The sequence below is a fragment of the Pimephales promelas genome, chromosome 4, assembly GCF_988280905.1.
Source record: "Pimephales promelas chromosome 4, fPimPro1.hap1.1, whole genome shotgun sequence".
In the NCBI taxonomy this organism is placed as follows: Eukaryota; Metazoa; Chordata; class Actinopteri; order Cypriniformes; family Leuciscidae; genus Pimephales; species Pimephales promelas.
In genome coordinates, this window is record NC_142772.1 from 34,784,408 (window position 1) to 34,805,047 (window position 20,640).

The following is a 20,640-nucleotide window of genomic DNA, read 5'->3' on the forward strand; positions in this document are numbered from 1 at the left end:
ACTCTGCAAAACAGGTGTTGTCTATCAAAGGCTTCATTAGGTGTGCTTGAACTAGAACACATGATATATCTGAACTGGCTAGGTTTGTTGAGTGTCACGTTTGACTGCACGTTGGAAAAGTTAATGTCAAAAGAATGGTCCAAAAAGAGGAGATATCATCGCCCATCACAAACAGAAACTGTCACCGAATGGTGAAACAGTGAAGCGAGGATTCATGTGCAGAAATAAGGATATTGAATTTGTAATAAAAAACTAAACAAAAACTGGTAGGTGGGGCAAATGAACCAATAATCAGATAACAAGATGGGAGGGGCTAGACAATTGACAGGAGAGCACATGGCAAGCCATGTGCAAACCAGACTATACCAGGTATGACAAACCAGGAGTGTCAGAGCTCTGTCACCAAACCAAGATATACTATAAACCAGACAGAAGAACCCTGACAGGAAAAGGGTACAAAAAGATAGCGAAGGCACTAAATGTTCCTGGAGACAACTTTGGCAGCATATTTCGCGAGTTCAAAGTTAAAAGAACAATGGTTACACTACCTGGACGGGACAGAAAAGGGAAGCCATAAATGGCTGCAAGCATCTGAGAAGGCAGGTTAAAAAAAAACCTTGAGTGACTGCAAAAGACATGCAGCAAGACTTGGTGGCAACAGGCACAGAGGTTTTAGCTTGTGTGGCACCTAAAGAATGGGTTTCGTTGCTATGGACTCAACTATAATTACAGCACCGACTATGCCACCCTGGGAATTTCACCCAGGGAAATAATGGTAAAATAAGGAAACAGGTTCGTTTCCACAAGACAGAGCAGAGACGTGAACTTGTAAAAAAGAATAGTTTACTATACTAAAATCAAAGCTCCACACACACACACACACACAGTTCGATACACACATATAAAACATAAACAAAATAAATAGCATAAACAAAACCAATCAGGCAATCCAAGGCGACAGGTCAGATGGCAAACAGAGATAACAAACCTACTCAATTGGACTTCACTACAAGCACTAGTCCTCAACCGTATGTTTATTACTCATTTCACCACAAGCACACGTGCATTTCAGTGACAAACAAATTCAAAGAATCAAATCACTCAGTGAACAAGGGTATGTTAGTTTGGACCTGGAGCAGTCAGCACTCTTAGCCAATCCAACAAAAATTACAAATTAATCACAAGTAAACAAAAAAAGAAAAATACATCACATCATCAGAAAATACAATCAAATTGTATTTCAACTCAAAAGAAAAATACAAATTTAAACACCAAAATAACAAATACAAGTCACATTACTTTCGATCCATAAACCATACGCACACCACTCACTCCTTAAGTTAACTCAAAAATGAAAATTCTGTCAGTACTCACCCTCATGTTGTTCCAACCCCGTAAGACCTTCGTTCATCTTCGGAACACAACTGAAGATATTTTTGATGAAATCTGAGAGCTGGATCATTCCTCCATACTAGTCCATAGGCTTCTTGAGGAATTGAAACTTGCCGGCCTCGAAAAGTTATTAAAGACATCGTTAAAATAGTCCAAGTGACTACAGTGGCTCAATCTTAACTTTATTAAGCAACGAGAATACTTTTTGTGCGCAAAAACAAACAAAAACAACGACTTTATTTCAACTATTCACTTCCTTCTCTTTGAGCCTCTAGTCAATTAACGTAGTGTGATAGCGTAGAGCTACGTCACACGTGGTCATGTGTGTGACGCGTGTGACGTACAATAACAGAAGAGGGCATTTTAGTTCTTTTTCCTAAATGAATCCTTTGAATTGTTGTTGCCATTGCCAATGCAGTTTGATGGAAGCGTCACCAGCAAGCATGCATCATTTGCTGAAAATGATATTGAAATTGGTATAGTTCTGCTTATTTAATTTAGTCTAAGTTCAGCTCTCAACAGTGAGCTCTGGTTCCATGATGATGCAGTCCTCCTGTCTGATGCAGTGCTGGGTCCAGGGAGCAAGAGAACAGCCTCAGGATAAATCTGATTAATGTCACAGAAAAAAACTATCTGGCCTGTCTAAAGATTTCACACCTGATGCTGTCTGATGTTGTCACTAGAGCAAAGTGTGGCTAAGACAGCTAAGAGAGTATGCTCTCAGTATTCGTGTTATTTTTTGGAATAGTATGTCTAAATTAAAGGGGGATTAAGACAATGAAGTTAAGGTTTCGATGGTCAGTCCCTGCTGGTTGATGTATATATATAAACCTGACGATGTGATGCAGTCCTCCTGTCTGATGCAGTGCTGGGTCCTGAGGATATCTGATTAATGTCACTGAAAAAAAAAACGATCTGGCCTCTGATTCCACACCTAATTTTAGTTTTAGTGTTATTTTTACAAAATCTATTTACAGACCCAGTGTCTCACATAGACATAATATGCTCGCCTCAAAATTTCTAACCAAGTAAAATAAAATAAAACAGTTCCTTGGCTCTTACTATGATGAGTGAAATCAGCCTGTTTGTGGCCAGAGCGCCCCCAAGTGTCTGAACAGAGGAACAGATTAGATATATGGAAGACATATGCTGATTAGATATATCAGAGAAAGTCTAATATGACATGGAAGACATATGTTTATTGACTTCCTCGTCTGTTCCACTGTTCAGACGCTGAAATCTGAAATCAGGGATCACATTATGAGATAAATGTTTTTTCTCCAATACACATTGGCCATAATTATTGGCACCCTTTTATTAAGTACTTTTCACAACCTCCTTTTGCCAAGATAACAACATTTCTTCTAAAATTCCTGATGAGTTTGGAGAACACCTGACAAGAGATCAGAGAGAGACCATTCCTTCATGCTGGCGCTTCTCTTCAGTTCACCCCACTCATTTTCAACAGGGTTCAGGTCAGTGGACTGGGACGGCCATGGCAGAAGCTTCATTTTGTGCTCAGTGACACAGTTTTGAGTTGATTTTGGATCGTTGTCCTGATGGAAGATCCAACCATGGCCCATTATAAGGTTTCTAGCAGAGGCCATCAGGTTTAGATTTTATAATTTTTTTTAAAGTTGGTTTTTGCTAGAATTCATGATGCCATGTGTCTAAACATTACAGACCCATCAGTATATTTAACCATGGGAATGGGGTACTTTTTATCCCAGTTTGCACCAAACCCATCTGGTGTGTTTGCTGCCAAAAATATCATTTTAGTTTTATCTGACCATAGAATCCCTGACTAAAGTTCCAGTTGTTTCTGACAACTGAATATGCTGGAGTTTGTTTTTGGATGAGCCAGGAGGATTTTCCTTGAAACCCTCACAAACAACATGTGGTGGTGATATAGGTTTTTGTTTTTGTTTTTTTTGGTAGGCTTTCTGACTCATAGAGTCAACTAATCTCTGTAATTCTCCATCTCTGATCCTTGGAGAGTCTTAGGACGATATAAACACATGTTCTTTTCCAGGCATATTCATAACATCTTTACATTAATAGAGCATTGATATTGCCCAGAAGGTGGAAATGAGAATTTTCAATGCTTTAGCTATTTAGCTTTTATTTCAACTTTATATCAAAACAATTTTTGATAGTTTTATTTAACAATGACAAAACGGGTTCAGTTATTCATGGAAAATATATTGTGCTGTCAATAATGAATTTTGTGGCAGGTTTTATAACAATAAATAGTTGTTGTTGTTGTTATAGTTGCTTTGAGCAGATGAATCTAAATTTTTTATATAAAAGTTTTTCTGCTTGTTAAGAGTGCATTTAAGCAAGCAGAAAATTATTATTTTTTTTAACATTTTTGTGAAATCAACTAGTTTGAGATCTCTTCTCAAAGACTGAACACAACAGGTTCTAGCAGCAATAATTGGTGTGCTGCCACCCAGTGGTGAAACAGAAAACACTTTGACAGCGTTAGAGGTGTTTTGAATTTGTAATAAAAATCATTGGTGACAAACAAAAAGAGTTACTAATATATTTTACGTTCCTCTAATAAATAGTTGAATTTCATAACAGTTAGAGTCTCAGTCAGCATTGAGGCACAGACACACTCCCTGCAGTACCCAGTGAGAAATGTGCTTGGTGGTGAAAAGATCTGCCTCAAACACCAGTCCAACACCCATAGCATTCCTCCTCATTGAGGTGGTGTAGACTGGAGTCTTCAGGGTGTTCTGCAAAATAAGCCAAAGATACACTTTACTTACAGATTTCCAGACAGATATTCTGAGATGTCATGAACTGAACACCTGATTAAAAAAAAAAAAAAAAGAGCCGGTCTTGCCTGGAGTTTAAGGCGGCGTGCTTCAATGGGAATGATTTTGAGAATGGGAAGTTGAGACACTAGAACTCTGGGCTTGCTGCGCACCAGACAGCCCTGTTCAATGTCCCAGTCTGCTCCCTCCAGATACAGTCCTGATACATAACATCCTGACAGAAAACAAAGAACATGTGTTTGAGTCTCAATGTCCTCATGTTCATTTTTTTTTTAAGTGCAGGATGTTGTGTGTTCTCACCCTGTCCTGGCCTCTCTTTGACCTCGTCCTCACTCCTGTAGTGTGTAACCTGTGTGTAGAGAGTGGAGTGATCCAGAGGCCAGCCGTTCTTCCTGCAGGTGGCCTGGACCAGTGCTGTCAGGTACGATTCCGGGATATGCAAGCCTGACAACCACATCACGTAGGGCTCTCCCTCATCCACCTACATAAATGAGATCAACCGTATTTATTTATTTAGTAGCACATTTGATCAATTCAATTAAAAGTTGATTTACAGGAGCTGAGATAGTAGACATAATAAACATATAGCGGAGTTCAAAAGTCCACACTGAAAATTTGGCACAGGAAGTTTGAAAAAACATGACATTAAATGAATAAGACATATTTAAAGTTCTTGAAAATATATTTAAAATGTAAAAAAAAATGTTTTAGAGGTAACACATCTGCTATTCAAACATTGCAAATTATTTTTTTTTTCCAGTAAGGATACATTAACTTGATCGAAAGTATATAAAAAAAGATATACATGCATATATATTAAAAGAAAAACAGTTTTTTACAGTTTAGATTGTATTTTTGATCAAATAAAGGTAGCCTTGGTGAGCATGAGACTGATGTTTCTCTGTGGTGTGATATTTGATTCTCACCCATGAGCTGTACTGTTCATGTCGTCTCTTGAAGTGGATCATCCAGTTCCCAAGAGATTTTAGAGTATCTGGTGCCAGTTTCCTCCAGATAACAGGAATATGCCCATTAAAAAGAGCTCTCGCCACCTCATCTAACTCGCTGCTCATTCCCACCTCACCAGCCAGGGCCTTTAGACAAAAAGCACATATGGTCTACTGAGAAACCTACTTTTTTCATATTTTATGAACGATCAAATTATATTATAAACAGTTGTATTAATTGTTAGCTGTGATAGTTTTTGATGATTTTATTTCTTCGTCTATATGTCACTCACTCGCTGTAGTTCAGCCAGAGAACGTCTCATCCTGATAGTAAGTTTGTTGAAGCGCTCCAGCTCTTGTAGTAGTACTACAGTCGTGGGGGAGATCTCCAGCCCCGACTTCTTGCGGATCACGTCCAGGTCAAACGCTTCGGGCAGTTTGCTCTGAATGTCCCGTGCCACCTGGCTGATGTACTCATCTCTACTGATGCCACTGCCAGAGTCACCTTAAGATCATACATGGGAGTAATTGTATTATATTATATATATATATATATATATATATATATATATATATATATTGTCCCTTTAATGCCGGTTGAACTTAATGCACTTGAAGGTGCATACCGCCACCTACTGCATGACACCTGCATGCCAGCTGACGTAAATAAAGGATCAGGCAACCGTCCAGTTTTAAAAAAATGCTTAATCTGCTCTAATATCAATCCTTGAGATTGACTCAGGCCATCCCTATATTTCAGTAATGTAAAGTACTATAAATCAGGTACCTGTCTGTGGTTGTAGCTCAATGAGGTGAGTCCACATGTCTCGGGCAGCCTGTGTGTAGTATCCGATCTCAGCATTAGGGTGCAAACCAAACACATCTGCCGTGTTAGCAAGAGGCAGCGACTCTATCTCATCTGCAAAAAAATGGAGAGTTTGAGTGTCAGTCACATTCAAACCAGAATCTTTCTGATGCTGAATTCTAAGCTGCAACATACCAACATAAACCTGCTTGGGTCCGTGTGGTGGGATCTTGTAGTCCACATCTTTATTGTGAAAGAAGTGAAAAGGCTGGAATTTGTCAAAGATGAAATCACCCAGATACTCATCCATGTAAACTGTGAGGATCCTACGATCAAAGCTGTCAATAGCCCTGCCACCATACATCACCTGCAAGATGCATTTGGAATTATATATATACACAGTATACAGTGTATACATATTATGTTTTTTAAAATAAGTCTCTTATGCTCATCCAGACTGCATTTATTTGATCAAAATACAGTTGTGAAATATTATGACAATTTTAAATAACTATTTTTTTATTGTCATATATTTTAAAAAGTAATTTATTCTTGTAATGACAAAGCTGAATTTTCAGCAACCATTTCTCCAGTCTTAACTGTCACATGATCCTTCAGAAATCATTGAAATATGCTTATTGGTGGTCAAGAAACTTCTTATTTTTGTATCGTTGAAAACAGTCATGTTGCTCTTTTAATGGAAACTATGATCATTTTTTTCAGGAGTCCTTGAATAAAAAGTTCAAAGGAACGGCATCTTTTCAATAGAAATCTTGTGTAACTTTATAAATGTCTTCACTGTTACTTTTGATCCTTTTCATCAGTCAGCCTATAAAAAGACAAGATTAACTTAATTTGATATTTACCTCTCCAATTAGGTATTTGAGACTTGCCCATGGTATTGCGGCGTCTCCTTGAGTTTGGGCTTTGGTCAGGTAGGTGTCCAAGATTTCCATACAAACCTGAGAGACAATGAAACTACGTAAGTCTCAGACACTTGACAATACTATCTGAGCACGACCTTTAAGGACCTTTAGAGCAAACTTACCAGGAAGTCGGACTCATTGAAATCATAAGGGACATTCCAGCCGATCTTGCCATACTTGCGTCTTTCCTGTACCACAGCATGGAAGAAGGCCAGCACATAAACCAGACTGCGAAAGGCAGGGTGAGCGCAGCCCATGAGCTTATCATGAGGGATCTTAAAATATGTCGCCCTCATGTTCAGCTTCAGCCCATTTGGAGGTTCTGTTACAACCTGCAGGTAAACATGAGAAAAAAACAATAGTTAACATGGAAATTAATATTCACACATTAATATATTCACGCATTACATGTGCCCTGACCTTGAGGGATTTCTGCAGGATGCCGATGGGGAAGTCTTTAATGGGATCTGTAGTGAGCCACAAGCGGAAGTCTGGGTGGGGTTTAGTGATTCTTTCCAGTGCTTTCTCTAGATCCTTCAACCATTTCACTAACAGGTGACAGTTTTGTAGCATCAGCCACTGGCCTCGTGCAACTGCGGTTTCCAACAGCTGCAATGCAACCTGAAATAGAAATTTCATATTTGTACCTTTTTACAGACTGTTTTGTCAAGGGTAGATTTCCCAAATATGTCCGTTACAATATTGGTGGTGGTCAAGATGCAATCCAGATGCAGACTCTACCTTCTCCTGTCCCTGCCCCATGGCAAGAAATTTGAGTCTGTTGGTCCCAAAGCCAGAGCGTTTGGCTAATTTCATCAGATCATTGGCTGGTTCTGAGCCCGGACTCAGAATAAACACAATGGGGGAGTTTGGGGAGCTCTGGTCAAAGATGGCTTCAAAACTGATCACGGGGGGCTGTACGTATCTGAGTGAAAAAGTGACAAAGAGAAAGTTAGAACTTCACCCTCTCGACAAATGCCATTGTTTCGGATTGTCTGGCATTAAAAAAGCTTGGACTTTTATTATATGAACATTCAGGGCGGAATATGCAACACGACATTTGAACACATTTTTGTCTCGGTTTGCAGTGTAGAGGAGTCAATGATAGTTTCTGAAAGTCAGTGTATAGATTTTGGGAAGTTTGAGTTGGATGGACACAGATTATGATTCAATTCAGTCAGAGGATAAAAAAAAAAAACATGTTTGATATTTTGAATCGTTTTTAGAACACATATGCCCAGATTTACTAAACAGGGCAAATTAGCATTTAGTGGCAATACCAAAAATGTGCATGATTGCATGATTCATTTAAATACTTTCCTCCCAAAAAAATTGCATTTAAAACGGTAACTAATACAAATGCATATGCAATAAAGTCAGCCAAAAAATAACTGTGTCCAAGCCTTTTCACCGCTAATTTTTCACAGTGACCCATGGTGTTTTCATGGCACATTTCTGCAAGAGTTTGTTGTGTTTGGAATAATTTTTAAGTGTGGTTGTGTGTAATCCTCCATAGTTTAGTGTAGGATGCCCAGTTATTCAAGTGTACGATACATATGTTTGAATTTTAAAAGTTGTGAAGTGTATTCCAGCCACCATTTTCCCTCTGTAGTACTTGCATGTACATTTGCATAATGCAATTTTCGGACAAATGTTAATCAAATATAATTATTATAATAAAACCCTAATGTTTTATGTGTTCATGTCTTTTCCAAAATGGAATTCTAAATCCACGTTATTTTTTCAAAAGTAAAAATACACCAAATCAAGTTTACCTAGCTAACTTGAATTGGTATCCATAGAATATTTTTTTTAATTATAATTGATTTTTTATTATAAATGTGACTACATGATCTGTGTATAATATGCTGCTATTTTATAAAATCCGTAAGAGATTTTCAGTTTCCTCTTACTTCTCTCCCATGGTAAGCGTGACGTAATCACTGACGGCACGATAGACTCTGTCCAGCCTGAAGCAACGGATCAGCAGAAGCTTCTGGAAGGGAGTGAGGCTTTCCTTGTACTTCAATGGAAAGGAAGCCTGCTCTGGAGCATCCAAGTCATACCACTGTGTCAGAAACAGATAGACAGATTCCATGAGTGATGTATAGAATCTCACCGTAGGTTCATCTGGTGTGTGTTTGATGATTCCTGCCACTCACTTCCTTCCATTCCTCAGGATTATTTTCTATATCATCAGCTAAAGAGCCAAATTCATTAGGAAAGAGTTCCATAAGGCGTACTACATCCTCCCAGCCCTGATCAGGCAGCCAGTCGCACGGCTTTTTACGTTTGCTCTTCTCCAGAGAGAGATTACCTGGAGAGAGGAAGAAGATTGGGTGTGTATGTGCATATGTTTATATTGCAAAAGAGAGAAAAAGTAGGCGACAAGTATTCCTGAAGCTCCTACCTTTCAGGAAGAACTCAAGTTCACTCTGGGGTGCTCGGCCATCTGCCTGCTCAATCTTAATAGTCAAGTTGAAGGAGAAGAGAAGTTTGTGCCTTTCAAACAGACCTAAACAATAAAGCAAAAAGAAGTTTGGTTTGAATCTGTTGAAGAAACAACAGTGATTTCATCTAATCTTTTCCCTGTCATCACTAGCTGCTAAGGTTCATGGACTAAAACATGTCTTAATCTGTTGGCATGAAGTTTAGCAGCTAATTACAAAGAAAAAGAGTTCATTAAAAATTCCCATGAACTTTAAAAGTTTAGCAGGCTCACCAGTACAGCCATAGTTATAGACATTCTGTGTAAGTGTGTCCATGATATTCTTCAATCTGTTGGGCAGGATTGTGTTGGGTTGAGACTTGGACAGGGAGAGGTCAAACACCTCTAAAAAGGAAGCAAGTGAATACTGATACATGCTATTGACCAGAGCCATCTCAGCCAGCACAAAGAACAGGACGGCTCCACGCTTGGCAGCCGGACGGTAGCCGTCTCTCAGTTTGTCAATATCAATGGCCGTCTTTTCTGCCAGCTTTAGTTTCTCGGACACCTGTTGGAGTCAAATAATGAATGTAAAATCATAAACTGTTTCATTAATCGGTATGTACACTGCCTATCAAAATGTTATGTTTAAAAAATAAATAAAAACAATAATACTTTTATTCAGTGGCGGTAAAGCCTTTTACATTGTAACAAAAAAACTGTATTTCAAATAAATTCAGTTTGTTCTGTTCTGAACTTTTTATTCATCAAAGAATCCTGTAAAGAAAATTATAACCACACAGATATTAAGCAGCACAACTGTTTTCAACATTGATAATAATAAGAAATGTTTCTTGAACACCAAACCAGCATACTGTAAAATTCAGCTTTTCCATCACATGAATATACTGCATTTAAAAATATTTGAATATGAAATGTGAATATCATTTTAAATTGTAATCATATTTGGCAATATTAAAATTTTTACTGTATGTTTGATCACATAATGCTGCCTTGGTGAGCATAAGAGACTTCTTTAAAAAACAAATGAAGAGTTCAGATGCAAAAGCCTCTAAATGCCATTTGAAATTTTATTCTTTAATGATGATTTTTAGCAAACTTGTATATTTAAGTTCAGTAATTTCACTTAAATGGCAATGATAATTACCTATTAATTGTTATTTAAGTGAAATTACTGAACTTAAATATACAAGTTTGATAAAAAAAATCATCATTAAAGAAGAATATTTCAAATGGCATTTAGAGGGGTTTGCATCTGAACTCTTCAAATTTTACCAACCCTGAACTTTTAAATGTTAGTGAGTTTCTATGAAAAATATTTATGAAATAATTAGTAGGCCATTATACATGTGTGTAGAGTGCAATGAACTGACCTCGCTGGCTTTGGACTTTGTTTCCTCCAGAGTTTGTATCAGTTCTACATTATCCAGCATGTTTCCAGTGGAGGTGGCCAACTCTCTCAACAGCGAATCCTCCAGGTCTTTCAGCAAACGTTTGTTCTCACTAGTCTCTTGAATAAGCCGTTCTCTCTGCTCTTCCAGTTCCTTCCGCTCAAATCCCACGATAACACTCAGCAGCTGGTCTTCCAGGCCCTTCAGGGTTACTGAAAAACAGTTTTAGCAGAAAGATTACATGATAATCTGTAAAATCTCAAATTAAATGCATACTCACACAAAAGTGTTATTTGATTCTTAAAGTCCTCGTGAACCGGAAGTTGCAAACGATTTTTCTCCAGTGCTGTGATGTATTTCCAAGTAAAACGGAATTTTGAACAGAGGGCAGGGTTTTACTCAAGCGCTCCTCCTCTCCATCTCTCGCTCATAGCAAACTAACGGTTTGAGGGGAGTGGTTAAGCGTTTCCCCACCCAAACTGTGAAACCTACGTCATCGGAAAAAGAAACCGTTCCAGACCGGAAGTAACTTTTCAGATTTTGATTAAAGATTACCAAGGTAAAACATTTTTATATATATATTTACTTGCAGGGATTAATTGTTCACCACAAGACTAGTAATATGCGCTAACAAAGTAAATAGGTTCAATTTTGATTTCACAGGGACTTTAAGAATTGTCCCTGTTTTTTAATACAAACATCAGAGAATTTCTTTTAAAAGAGAACGTAAAAAAAATTGGCATTGGAATCAGTGTGCATCGCAACTGGCATCAAAACCTGTTGTGAATTGACATAAACTGGTGTGCATTGCATAAAGTTTGCTCTCTCACCTGTGTAATTGATAACCATGGCCTTCCCAAATACAGCAGGAGAGAACTTGGGGTTTGCAAGTTTGGTATTGAGGTAAAGTTTGAAATTGGGATCATAATCAACTTCCTTATCACCAAGTACGACAACCTGACGCCCCTCTGGCCCTTTTACATTCTTCTCAAGGACATTGTCAATAACTGGATCAATATATTCATCCACATCTTGGAACAGGAAGGGGAAGCCATACTTAATGGCCAACTCCAGCCCCTTCAAGAAGTCTGGGTCATTGAATGACGAGATCTGCAAATCATAAGATTTACAATAAAAATTGATTACAGAAAACTTTGAGCAGAGTTAAGGGATGGAATGAAGCGAAACCTTCAGATTGTTCTTCTCCTCCTTCTTTTTGACCCAGTTGAGGGCTTGCTGCTGGGGGTCAATGCACAAGGGGAAGCGGCTGGATCTGGTGGTCAGGATGCCATTCTGCACTGAAAGTTCATCTGGAGGAAGACCTTCAGATCCCCATCTAAGAGAATGGAGAGTTTTTTCCCCATAAAAAAAAAATACATATAATATTCATTCTTCTACAGATGTATTGATGACTCACCTGCTTATCTCCACCTCATCAGTGAGCAGGTTTTCTATTCGGAAAGGCTGGCTCAGAGGAATACCCCTCTCCAGGACATCTGCCTGCCACACCCCATAAACCATATCATTGCGGAAGTCCCAGCTGAATGCTCCCTCGTAGCTGAGGAAGGCAGCACAGATCAGACAGTCTCCCAGAAGACGTACTCGCCGCTGCTTCAGCTCCTCCAGGTCCTCCATCCAGCTACACGTAAATAGACGAACAGTAGAATAGTACTTTAATCTGGGTTATCAATGATCAGTCATTCATTCAAGCGAAGTTTTTAATGAGTAAGCTGACCGCTCATTCTCTGATCCCAGGCCTGAGATTAGTTTGTCTGCAGCAATGAGTCTTCTCTCCATAACCTCGGCCTCCTCCTGCAGAAGCTGCTTTTCTGTCATGGCAGCCTCATATTTGTTTCCAAGAGCTCCAAGCTCTTTCTGGATGGCACTGAGCTCATTCTGGATTCGCTCCAGCTCACGTTTGCTTTGGAAGAAATTCCTCTCCAGACGAGCTACCTTTAAATGTAATTTTCTTAAATGAGATCAAATAAAGTAAATGAATTTACGCATTTAAACAGTCTCTATAATGTAAGCATATCATACCTTCTCTCGCTTAGGTTTAATGTCTCTGGCTACGTCACAGTAGCCCATGACTGCCTCCACAAACCTTAGCATGCCAGAACCAGCTTTACTGATGGCTTGCATCTCCTCCAAACTGGTGTTGAGGTTCCTTAGGTAGGCTAGGTATACAATATGACAAGGTGGAGGCATCAGAATTTCTATGAGTGGATTTACGTTTAGGAGCTAGATACTTCATAAGTTGTTTTAAGGAACTGGGATCAAAGAAAAGCATCAAGAAGATGAGTAATATGGATGTTGGCTTACCCTTGACAGTTTTGACTTGACTGGCAATGATTGAGTCACAGTCCATCTCCATAAGCGAGCGCAGGAAGTTGCCCTCTGACATCATGCCCTTGGCTGACTTCCAGCTGATCTCTTTATAGCCCCGTATCACTAGGATGCACTCGCACACAACCTGCACCTGTTTGGGTGGCTTGGCGAAAGATCTACAATGCCGCAAACAAGAAGGTGGAGGAGTGTCAATACTGTTCTTACACTGTTTGTTTTGCATTAAGCTAGTGGCCTTCATGTAACAAAAGAGAGGCACTTTTTGGTTTGACCAATGAAAATGATCCACAGCAAGTAAAAATGTATTTTTGCAAATAAATTTTACGTGCTGTGAACCATTTTTTACTGGCCCCACTACAAAAAAGATAGAAAAACCTGTCACTTTCACCTTATTTATATACATATTTTCTAATATTAATAGTATAATATGATATCTTGAAATGTAATATTATATTTATAATTATTATATATTCCAATTTATTTAATTTATTATTAACTGTACTTCAACCTCATGAGACCAATACAAAAAAGTTTTTTGAATTTAGTATTTTTACATGTCATTACATTGTTAGTTTAGAGCATAAGAAACAAAAGGGGAGAAAAAAAAACATTTTTGAAAAAATATATTTGATTTATGTCATGAAATGACAGGTATAGGCAAAAACAATGGGATTTTTTTCTCATTCGTCAATAAATAAAACATGTTTCTTTTTAACCAAATGTTGTATAGACCATTTTACAAGATGTAAACAACACTGGTCCAGAAACACTTCCTGTTTCAGTTTGTAACTGTTTTCTTTATTTCATATGTAAAGAAAAAATCTTAAAGATATTTGTTTAACTTTTTGATTCAGTTTTATGTGTTCTGTTGGTTGTATTTTATCCCAGCTTTTATCTAGTGTTAAAAAAATCAAACAGGAAGTGCTTCTGGACCAGTGTTGTTTACATCTTGCAAAATGTTCTATAAAGATGATTATCAACTACGTTATAAAGGATACAACAGAATTATTAATTGATCTACCATGTTATATGCAATATGTGGTTAAAATGGGCCTAGAAACAAAAAAAAAAAAAACATTTATTGAGTCCTGCATATGACTCACAAGAGTCAAAATTGAATGTTTTTGCATTGATTTAGTCCAGAAGCACAGTGGTCGTCACCTGATTTCTGTGACATCAGATTTGTCCAGGTCTTGCAGGGCCATGCGAGCGGCTTCTAAAGCAGGAAGAGCCTCAGCAAGAGAGCTCTCAGCATCCTCCTTCTCCACAACTATCACTTTATTCTGCTCCTCTATCTCTTTAGCCTTCTCCTCCGCCAGGGCTTTCTTCTCCTCCGCTGAAAGAGAGAGTTTACAATCTATTTTTAGCAGGTGTTCGATCCTATCCATATGGAAAATCCTTTCTTTTTTCCACTTTTTACATTATTTGAATAAATATGTGACATATCAACACATCTGTAACATAAATAAAAAAAAACATCTTGATATTAATTACCCATAGTTTTACTGCAGAAATGTTTGTATGTGATGTTGTACTAACCAACAGCAGTATTAGAGCAGATCTCTTCTAGAAGGATCTCACAGGCTGCAGTCTTCTCAGCCAGCACCACTTTCTGCTCAGCTAGTTTGGTGTTGAGCTCTGCTAGCTGCCCACTCGCCTCCTTCAGCTTATCCAAACCCCCTTCTAGACGTTTATATTGTGCTGGAAAAGGCATATAGACCACTGTTATTCTAGGATTAAATAAATACTATTATAGCATTTATTTTTTGTATGTACAGTTTTCATTTTTATTTTTCATATTATTTTAATTATTAATTTGTATCAATTATGTTAAGAGCTTTTATTAGTTTTTGTTAAAAAAAAAATCACATTTTTGTTTAGTTGATGTGATTAATCTAGATTTAGTTTTGGTTAACAACAATGATAACAGCACCAATATAGATGCAGTACATTATTTTACAATCATAAACAAATGTTCCCAAACAGCTCAAGAGAAATTTGCTCTTACCCAGTATGTATTTATCTTGGTCCTCAAGTAGGTTGGAGTAGGTGCTAATAAAGTCAAGGTAGTTTTTAGGAGTGACGAAGTTGCTGCGGCGTAGTGTCTGCAGGAACAGTTTACTATACTCGCCTACAGAACCGTGCACCATACACACATGAGCAATCACCGCCTCTGAATGACATGCTGGGATCATTGGACTCTCGCCTGAAATGAGACATGATACATAAACCATGAATGGGTGTGCATTATTGCAATATGCAGACACAGGGTTAGTAAACAATAATTTATAAACTGCTTTGAAATCTCTAGTTAACCAAGTCCATACCTAAAAAGGACTTGGCCACTGCGTGTAGAGCTTGAAGAGGCCATGGGGAGAACCAGTCGATGTTTGTATTATTAACCAACCCTAATGCACAAAAACACACACATAAAGAAATGAAGGAAGTAGGAGAAGGATCAAACAAATACATTTCTGATGCATTGCTCAAAGACCTGGGAAATTCCTGCAGCGTGTTCTAAGGGTGTCACCAACAGGTGACATGGCCAGCACTATGTGCAAGTTGTTGGCACTCTTGTTGACAAAGTATTGCCACACACTCTCTTTTGACGGACCACAGCCCATTTTTATAGCTTCATCTCGCAGCTGGTTTAGGACCGATTCCTTCTCGTCATCAGGGAACAGTGCTGGAACCATCCCTGACAAAACAAAGAAACTGCTGCTAGCATCTCTTTTTAATGCAGTCCATAAAACTGACATGCTTGTTCATGTTTACATGTCATACAAAGAACTTTAACCAAATAGATTCATTTAAAAAGTGAGTTACCTTATTAGACATTATTAAGACAGTTGTTTTAAATACCTGATGTAAGCATGTTGTTGATGAGCTCCAGAAAACCTTCCTCAGCCACATGGGCATCAGTGAACAGGAAGACCATTTTCTTGTTCTCTATACCCAATTTAAGGTACAGAGTTTTCAGATCCTCACGAAAGTTAGTCTCTGAGTACCCTCTACTAAGCACAATTTCAAACACCTACAAACAAACAGCACAAAATGATTCTTACTATTACTAAATTGCTAATTTACAAAGAAAATGAAGGGGATATATAAAATATAGAACAGTAGATAAAATACAGGAAGAATATTAAAAACAATGAATTACCTCATAACCTGCGGCGAAGGCAGCCAGCTTTGTAAGAGACTGTTTCCCTGAACCACCTACGCCAACCAGCAACGCATGACTACGGTCCATTCTGATGATGCGATGAATGACAGTCAGGTGTTCAAGAGCATCATCAAACAACACCAAGTTCATTCTGGTCTTATTTTCATTATACTCCTCCAGGATCTCCTATAGGGGTCAAAGAAAAGAACAAAAACGCTTCACACTGTCAAGCTTGTTCGTTTTCAGATAAACTGATGGATTTCTGCTTTGGAAAAAGCATTTCCAGGTAATGCATGAATTGGAAAAAAAATGTATAGTTTGAATGCAATGCATGCTTTGGATAAAATCATCTGCCAAGCACATGAATGTAAATTACTGCTGTAAATGAAGACATCTATGCACCTGAAACAGAGCTTTGGATGCATCATAGTCCAGTATATCCTCATAAACTCTTGGCTCAGACTTTAGAGCTGTTCTGTAATCTCCAAACAGAATGGGGTCTCTCATGGCTGAATCGAGGTCTGATCTGAAGTGCTCTTCAATCAGATTCTTTATATGGCCCTGGACCTGTAGAGAGCGAAGCCAGAGCATGGGACGACAAGCGTGTATTTTAAAATGTAGACAATAGAGTGCCGAAGTTACGACGTCACTCTGTAGGCCAAAACGCGGAAGTGAGTTAGCATTTTAGCACTCCCGGTTCCCTCGCTCTAAAGTCTATGGGATTTTTGAATGAGTTTTTGCTAAATCGCCTGAAGTAAGGTCTGTAGTGAACAAAGTTTCTAAATATTTTCACGTTTTGATCTATGACATAGAACACACATTTATAATGTTATATAATGTAATATAATGTTTTTTTTACTTTAAAATTTAACTTTAACTTGTGTTTTTTTCAAAATGTATAAATTTTGGATTAACTTATAAAGATTATCTTGATAGACAAACCTTGTAAGGGTCACAAGTCTTTGTTAAACACAGATCTTATTTTTTTGCGATTTTCCAAAAGTCTATGGGGAAAATGCATAGCTTTTCGATCGAGGGAACCCATGCGCCGCTAGATTCCGAGTTGTCCTACAAAGTGTCGTCATCACTACGGCACTATATTGTGGGCTTTTGTAACATGCTACTTGGAAGCAAGCATACCATGATTTTGTCAGTTTCATTGATAAGTCTGTCATGGAAGACCCTTAGGCATTCATTCCTCCACACACGAACAAACTGGGTGACTGTACAGAACCTGGAGTTAAATGAGAGCAAAACACACGCTCATTATTAAAATAAACATGACACAAACTGGTCATAGTGAAGCATAGTGGTAGTACTGCATATGGCATAAAGTAGTGGTTCTTAACCTTTTTGATTATGTAACAATATAATATCTAAAAACTAAACATATTATAATATAAAAAATTATAATATAAAAAAAATATATAATATAAAAAAATATATTATGAACAGAAATAAAGAATGTCAATAGGTAAATTAATAACTCACAATTAATTTTGTAATTCCAGATAATTTTAGTTTTTGAGGGAAAAAAGAACTGATTCCAGTTTACATCTTGATTGTATGTTTTTTAAGCATTAGATTGTTTCAATATACTCTATTAATAATAGTATATTCATTTAAATAATTTTAAGTCATCCTGCAGACCCCTTGGAAGTTAAAGCGTGAGCCTCAGCCTCCTGGTTCAGAACCACTGGTACAGAGTAACTGACTATTGCAAACATCAAACTAAAAAGAACTTTCTCAGTCCTTTCTAATTCATTTGAATAATAATACTCTTAACCTTTCAGGATTGGTCATTGTCAAGCCATTGTAGACTCTGGAGAGATCTCGCAAGTTAAAGATGTAGTGGAACTTGGAAGGTGTTGGCGGTAGGTCCTTAATTATGGTTTTGTACAACTCCAGAGTACAAAAGGTCAACTTGTCACAGATGTTTTGAATGCATTCCTCAAAGGGCTTTAGAATACAAGAGCAATAATTCAGATTAATGTCAATCATTCATTTCAAAAGTGACGTTACACATTACTGCATTTACTTATTATAGTAATAACAGTAAATTACGCATAATTAATACAACTAACCCTAAACCAAACCCTAATCGTAACTCTATAGTAAGTCCATTAACTTAATACATATTTCTCAGTACTTATTTGAGTAAGTACAGTGTAACTATGTCACCTTAAAATAAAGTATAACCAAATACTAAAACAATGATACAAAGTGTCAACACAATACGCATAATTGCAATATAGCCTACTAATATATGATTGTGTCATCACAAGCCATGAAATCATGAAAACATGAAATCAAATGGCATTTGTTCTGATATGGCCAGTTGAATTTTTTCTCGCACCTTGGTGTGTCCTTTAAGTATGGAAGAGTAGATGAGGTGCAGGGACTCTTCCTCCGGGAAGGGGATGTTGAACACACTGAAAAGAGAGATGAACCGAGGGTCCACCTCATTCCTACCGCCCCCTGCCTTCCCCATGGCTGCAATGAAGCCCAAGTCCTTAATGAGTTTATAGTTAAGTTCCTTTCCTCTGTCATACATTCCACCCCTGTCCAACAGCAGCTTTAGAAGAGCTATAGGCTGCTGGGTGCCATATTCATCCACCTGAGATCAAACAAATGACAATCCATGAAGAGCCGTGAGGTGAAGGTTCAGTCTCAGATATGACCTACCTACAGTATAAAATTATAAATCCATTCTTACCCTTGGCATGTTGAGGTCATCCATAAAAACAAGGAGCCTTTTGCCCATTGGAGGACCATAAGTGTCTTTGGTTCTTTTTTCAACACTGGCCTCCAGAGTCCTCTGCAGGTCCATAGATGTTGTTCTCGACGAGAAATTGATGGTCATCATTATCTGGGTAAAAGGTGCATATTGTTATCCTGAGTGTGAAAACTGGACTGCATTCATTTATAGTTTTAATTTTACAGAAGCAGCTTCAGCAATATTCACAGGGATGGACTTACAGTTGTATCTGTTTTGAGATTACTCAGGAAGTTCTGTATGGTGGCTGTTTTTGAGGTGCCAGACTCTCCAACCAGCACCACTGGCCTTTTCGCCTTCACCATCTGTTCCAACAGCCAGTTAGCACGAGTGGTGTCCACTGTCGGGACTGATGGAGAGCAACGGATAAAACAAGCTTTTATTGAAGCATACCGTACTGAATAAAAACAACTAGATTAGTAGAGAGAAAGCAAACAGTTGGAGAGGAAGGGAAATACAAAGAAGGAGCAAAGAGAAGAAATGATCTGCTTTACCAAGGATGTCGATGAATTTCATATCAGGGCTATGAATGTATTTTGATACCATGGAGCTCCAGGGAACCCACTTCTTTTGGGTTCCATCAAAATGAAAATCATAGAGAGTTGGCAAGTAAACTGCAAAATTAAACAAACAAATAAAATATTAAATAATTAAAAAAAAATTGAGTAATAATAATTTAATTGAATACATTTTTTTTATGAGGAACAAAATCATAATTTATCTCGTTTTTGTGACAGTTGCCCTTTCATAGAAAAATAAGAACTGGCTGATCTTGTATATGAAGTTACACAATATATGTGTTGTTTGTCATTTTGATCAAATAATTTACCGTTTCATAAGAAATAGTTATATTTTTTCATTCACTGCCAATACCAGGTATTGCAATATGTAAATTTTTTGTACATTTTTGTAAATTCCCTTCCACCTCACCGGGAATTTGTCCAGGGCCTGCAAGCACTTTCTCATCATGAACATTGTTCAGAGAGGACAACTTTTTGATAAAACCATCAAACTTCTGTCTGCCATTTTCCAGGAGACATGCCCCCAGCGAACAATACAGTGCCTCCAGAAAATAACACTCCAGCTCCTCAGTAATAAAGTCCTCGTTCTCCAGCAGAGAATCTAGCACCACAGTCAACTGCGTCACCTACAGTAAAAAAGAAGTTAGTGCTAAATGCTAGATAGATTACTTAAACTCCAGTGTTGTTCAAGTCTCTACTGACTCACTCACCATGTTTAAATCCGTCTGTAAGATCACAGTCTTCAGTTTCTCTGTCAGTTTACCATCAACCACACCATCCACTATCATATCAATGGCACTTGGTACATATTTTTCAAACAATTTGTGGAGTTCTGTCTTTTCCTGGTGACAGAGCAAAGGCATGTTGAAAATATAATCTTATCAGTGTCAGAACATGATTACATATATTATTCTAATATCTTAAAAATACCTTCTTCTAATATCTTTTCACTTCCAAATTTCCCTTATATTTATGTATATTTCCATATATTTATATTTTACATACTGTATATATATATTGATGTTTGGTATGGCTGTCAACTTCCTTTGACGTAAAAAAAAGTACACTCAGTTTTCTTGCTTGACGAACCGCTGGTATATATTTTTAGGATAACAAGCACAGAGAGAAAAATAAACAC

The 20,640-nt window shown here is 37.7% G+C and overlaps 1 protein-coding gene across 1 annotated transcript in view; it reads right to left on the reverse strand.

The window, feature by feature from the left end:
- Positions 1–3,876: 3,876 nt before the first annotated feature.
- Positions 3,877–20,640, reverse strand: part of dnah10 (dynein axonemal heavy chain 10) — a 33,608-nt gene continuing 16,844 nt past the window's right edge. The window contains exons 42-79 of the mRNA XM_089130347.1: positions 20,213–20,344; positions 19,912–20,128; positions 19,476–19,595; positions 19,185–19,330; positions 18,922–19,074; positions 18,562–18,822; positions 17,992–18,164; positions 17,346–17,439; positions 16,608–16,772; positions 16,203–16,391; positions 15,902–16,073; positions 15,534–15,737; positions 15,367–15,447; positions 15,048–15,245; positions 14,579–14,740; positions 14,201–14,375; positions 13,016–13,197; positions 12,734–12,870; positions 12,429–12,646; positions 12,111–12,332; positions 11,882–12,029; positions 11,524–11,803; positions 10,676–10,905; positions 9,576–9,849; positions 9,264–9,368; positions 9,016–9,170; positions 8,767–8,921; positions 7,595–7,778; positions 7,274–7,474; positions 6,976–7,185; positions 6,794–6,889; positions 6,123–6,294; positions 5,910–6,041; positions 5,416–5,627; positions 5,102–5,269; positions 4,476–4,656; positions 4,244–4,389; positions 3,877–4,133 (exon numbers count right to left, since the gene is read on the reverse strand). Coding sequence (XP_088986473.1) covers positions 3,987–4,133; positions 4,244–4,389; positions 4,476–4,656; positions 5,102–5,269; positions 5,416–5,627; positions 5,910–6,041; positions 6,123–6,294; positions 6,794–6,889; positions 6,976–7,185; positions 7,274–7,474; positions 7,595–7,778; positions 8,767–8,921; positions 9,016–9,170; positions 9,264–9,368; positions 9,576–9,849; positions 10,676–10,905; positions 11,524–11,803; positions 11,882–12,029; positions 12,111–12,332; positions 12,429–12,646; positions 12,734–12,870; positions 13,016–13,197; positions 14,201–14,375; positions 14,579–14,740; positions 15,048–15,245; positions 15,367–15,447; positions 15,534–15,737; positions 15,902–16,073; positions 16,203–16,391; positions 16,608–16,772; positions 17,346–17,439; positions 17,992–18,164; positions 18,562–18,822; positions 18,922–19,074; positions 19,185–19,330; positions 19,476–19,595; positions 19,912–20,128; positions 20,213–20,344 — 6,597 coding nt within the window. The 3' untranslated portion in view covers positions 3,877–3,986. The remainder of the gene's footprint in view (positions 4,134–4,243; positions 4,390–4,475; positions 4,657–5,101; positions 5,270–5,415; positions 5,628–5,909; positions 6,042–6,122; positions 6,295–6,793; positions 6,890–6,975; positions 7,186–7,273; positions 7,475–7,594; positions 7,779–8,766; positions 8,922–9,015; positions 9,171–9,263; positions 9,369–9,575; positions 9,850–10,675; positions 10,906–11,523; positions 11,804–11,881; positions 12,030–12,110; positions 12,333–12,428; positions 12,647–12,733; positions 12,871–13,015; positions 13,198–14,200; positions 14,376–14,578; positions 14,741–15,047; positions 15,246–15,366; positions 15,448–15,533; positions 15,738–15,901; positions 16,074–16,202; positions 16,392–16,607; positions 16,773–17,345; positions 17,440–17,991; positions 18,165–18,561; positions 18,823–18,921; positions 19,075–19,184; positions 19,331–19,475; positions 19,596–19,911; positions 20,129–20,212; positions 20,345–20,640) is intronic.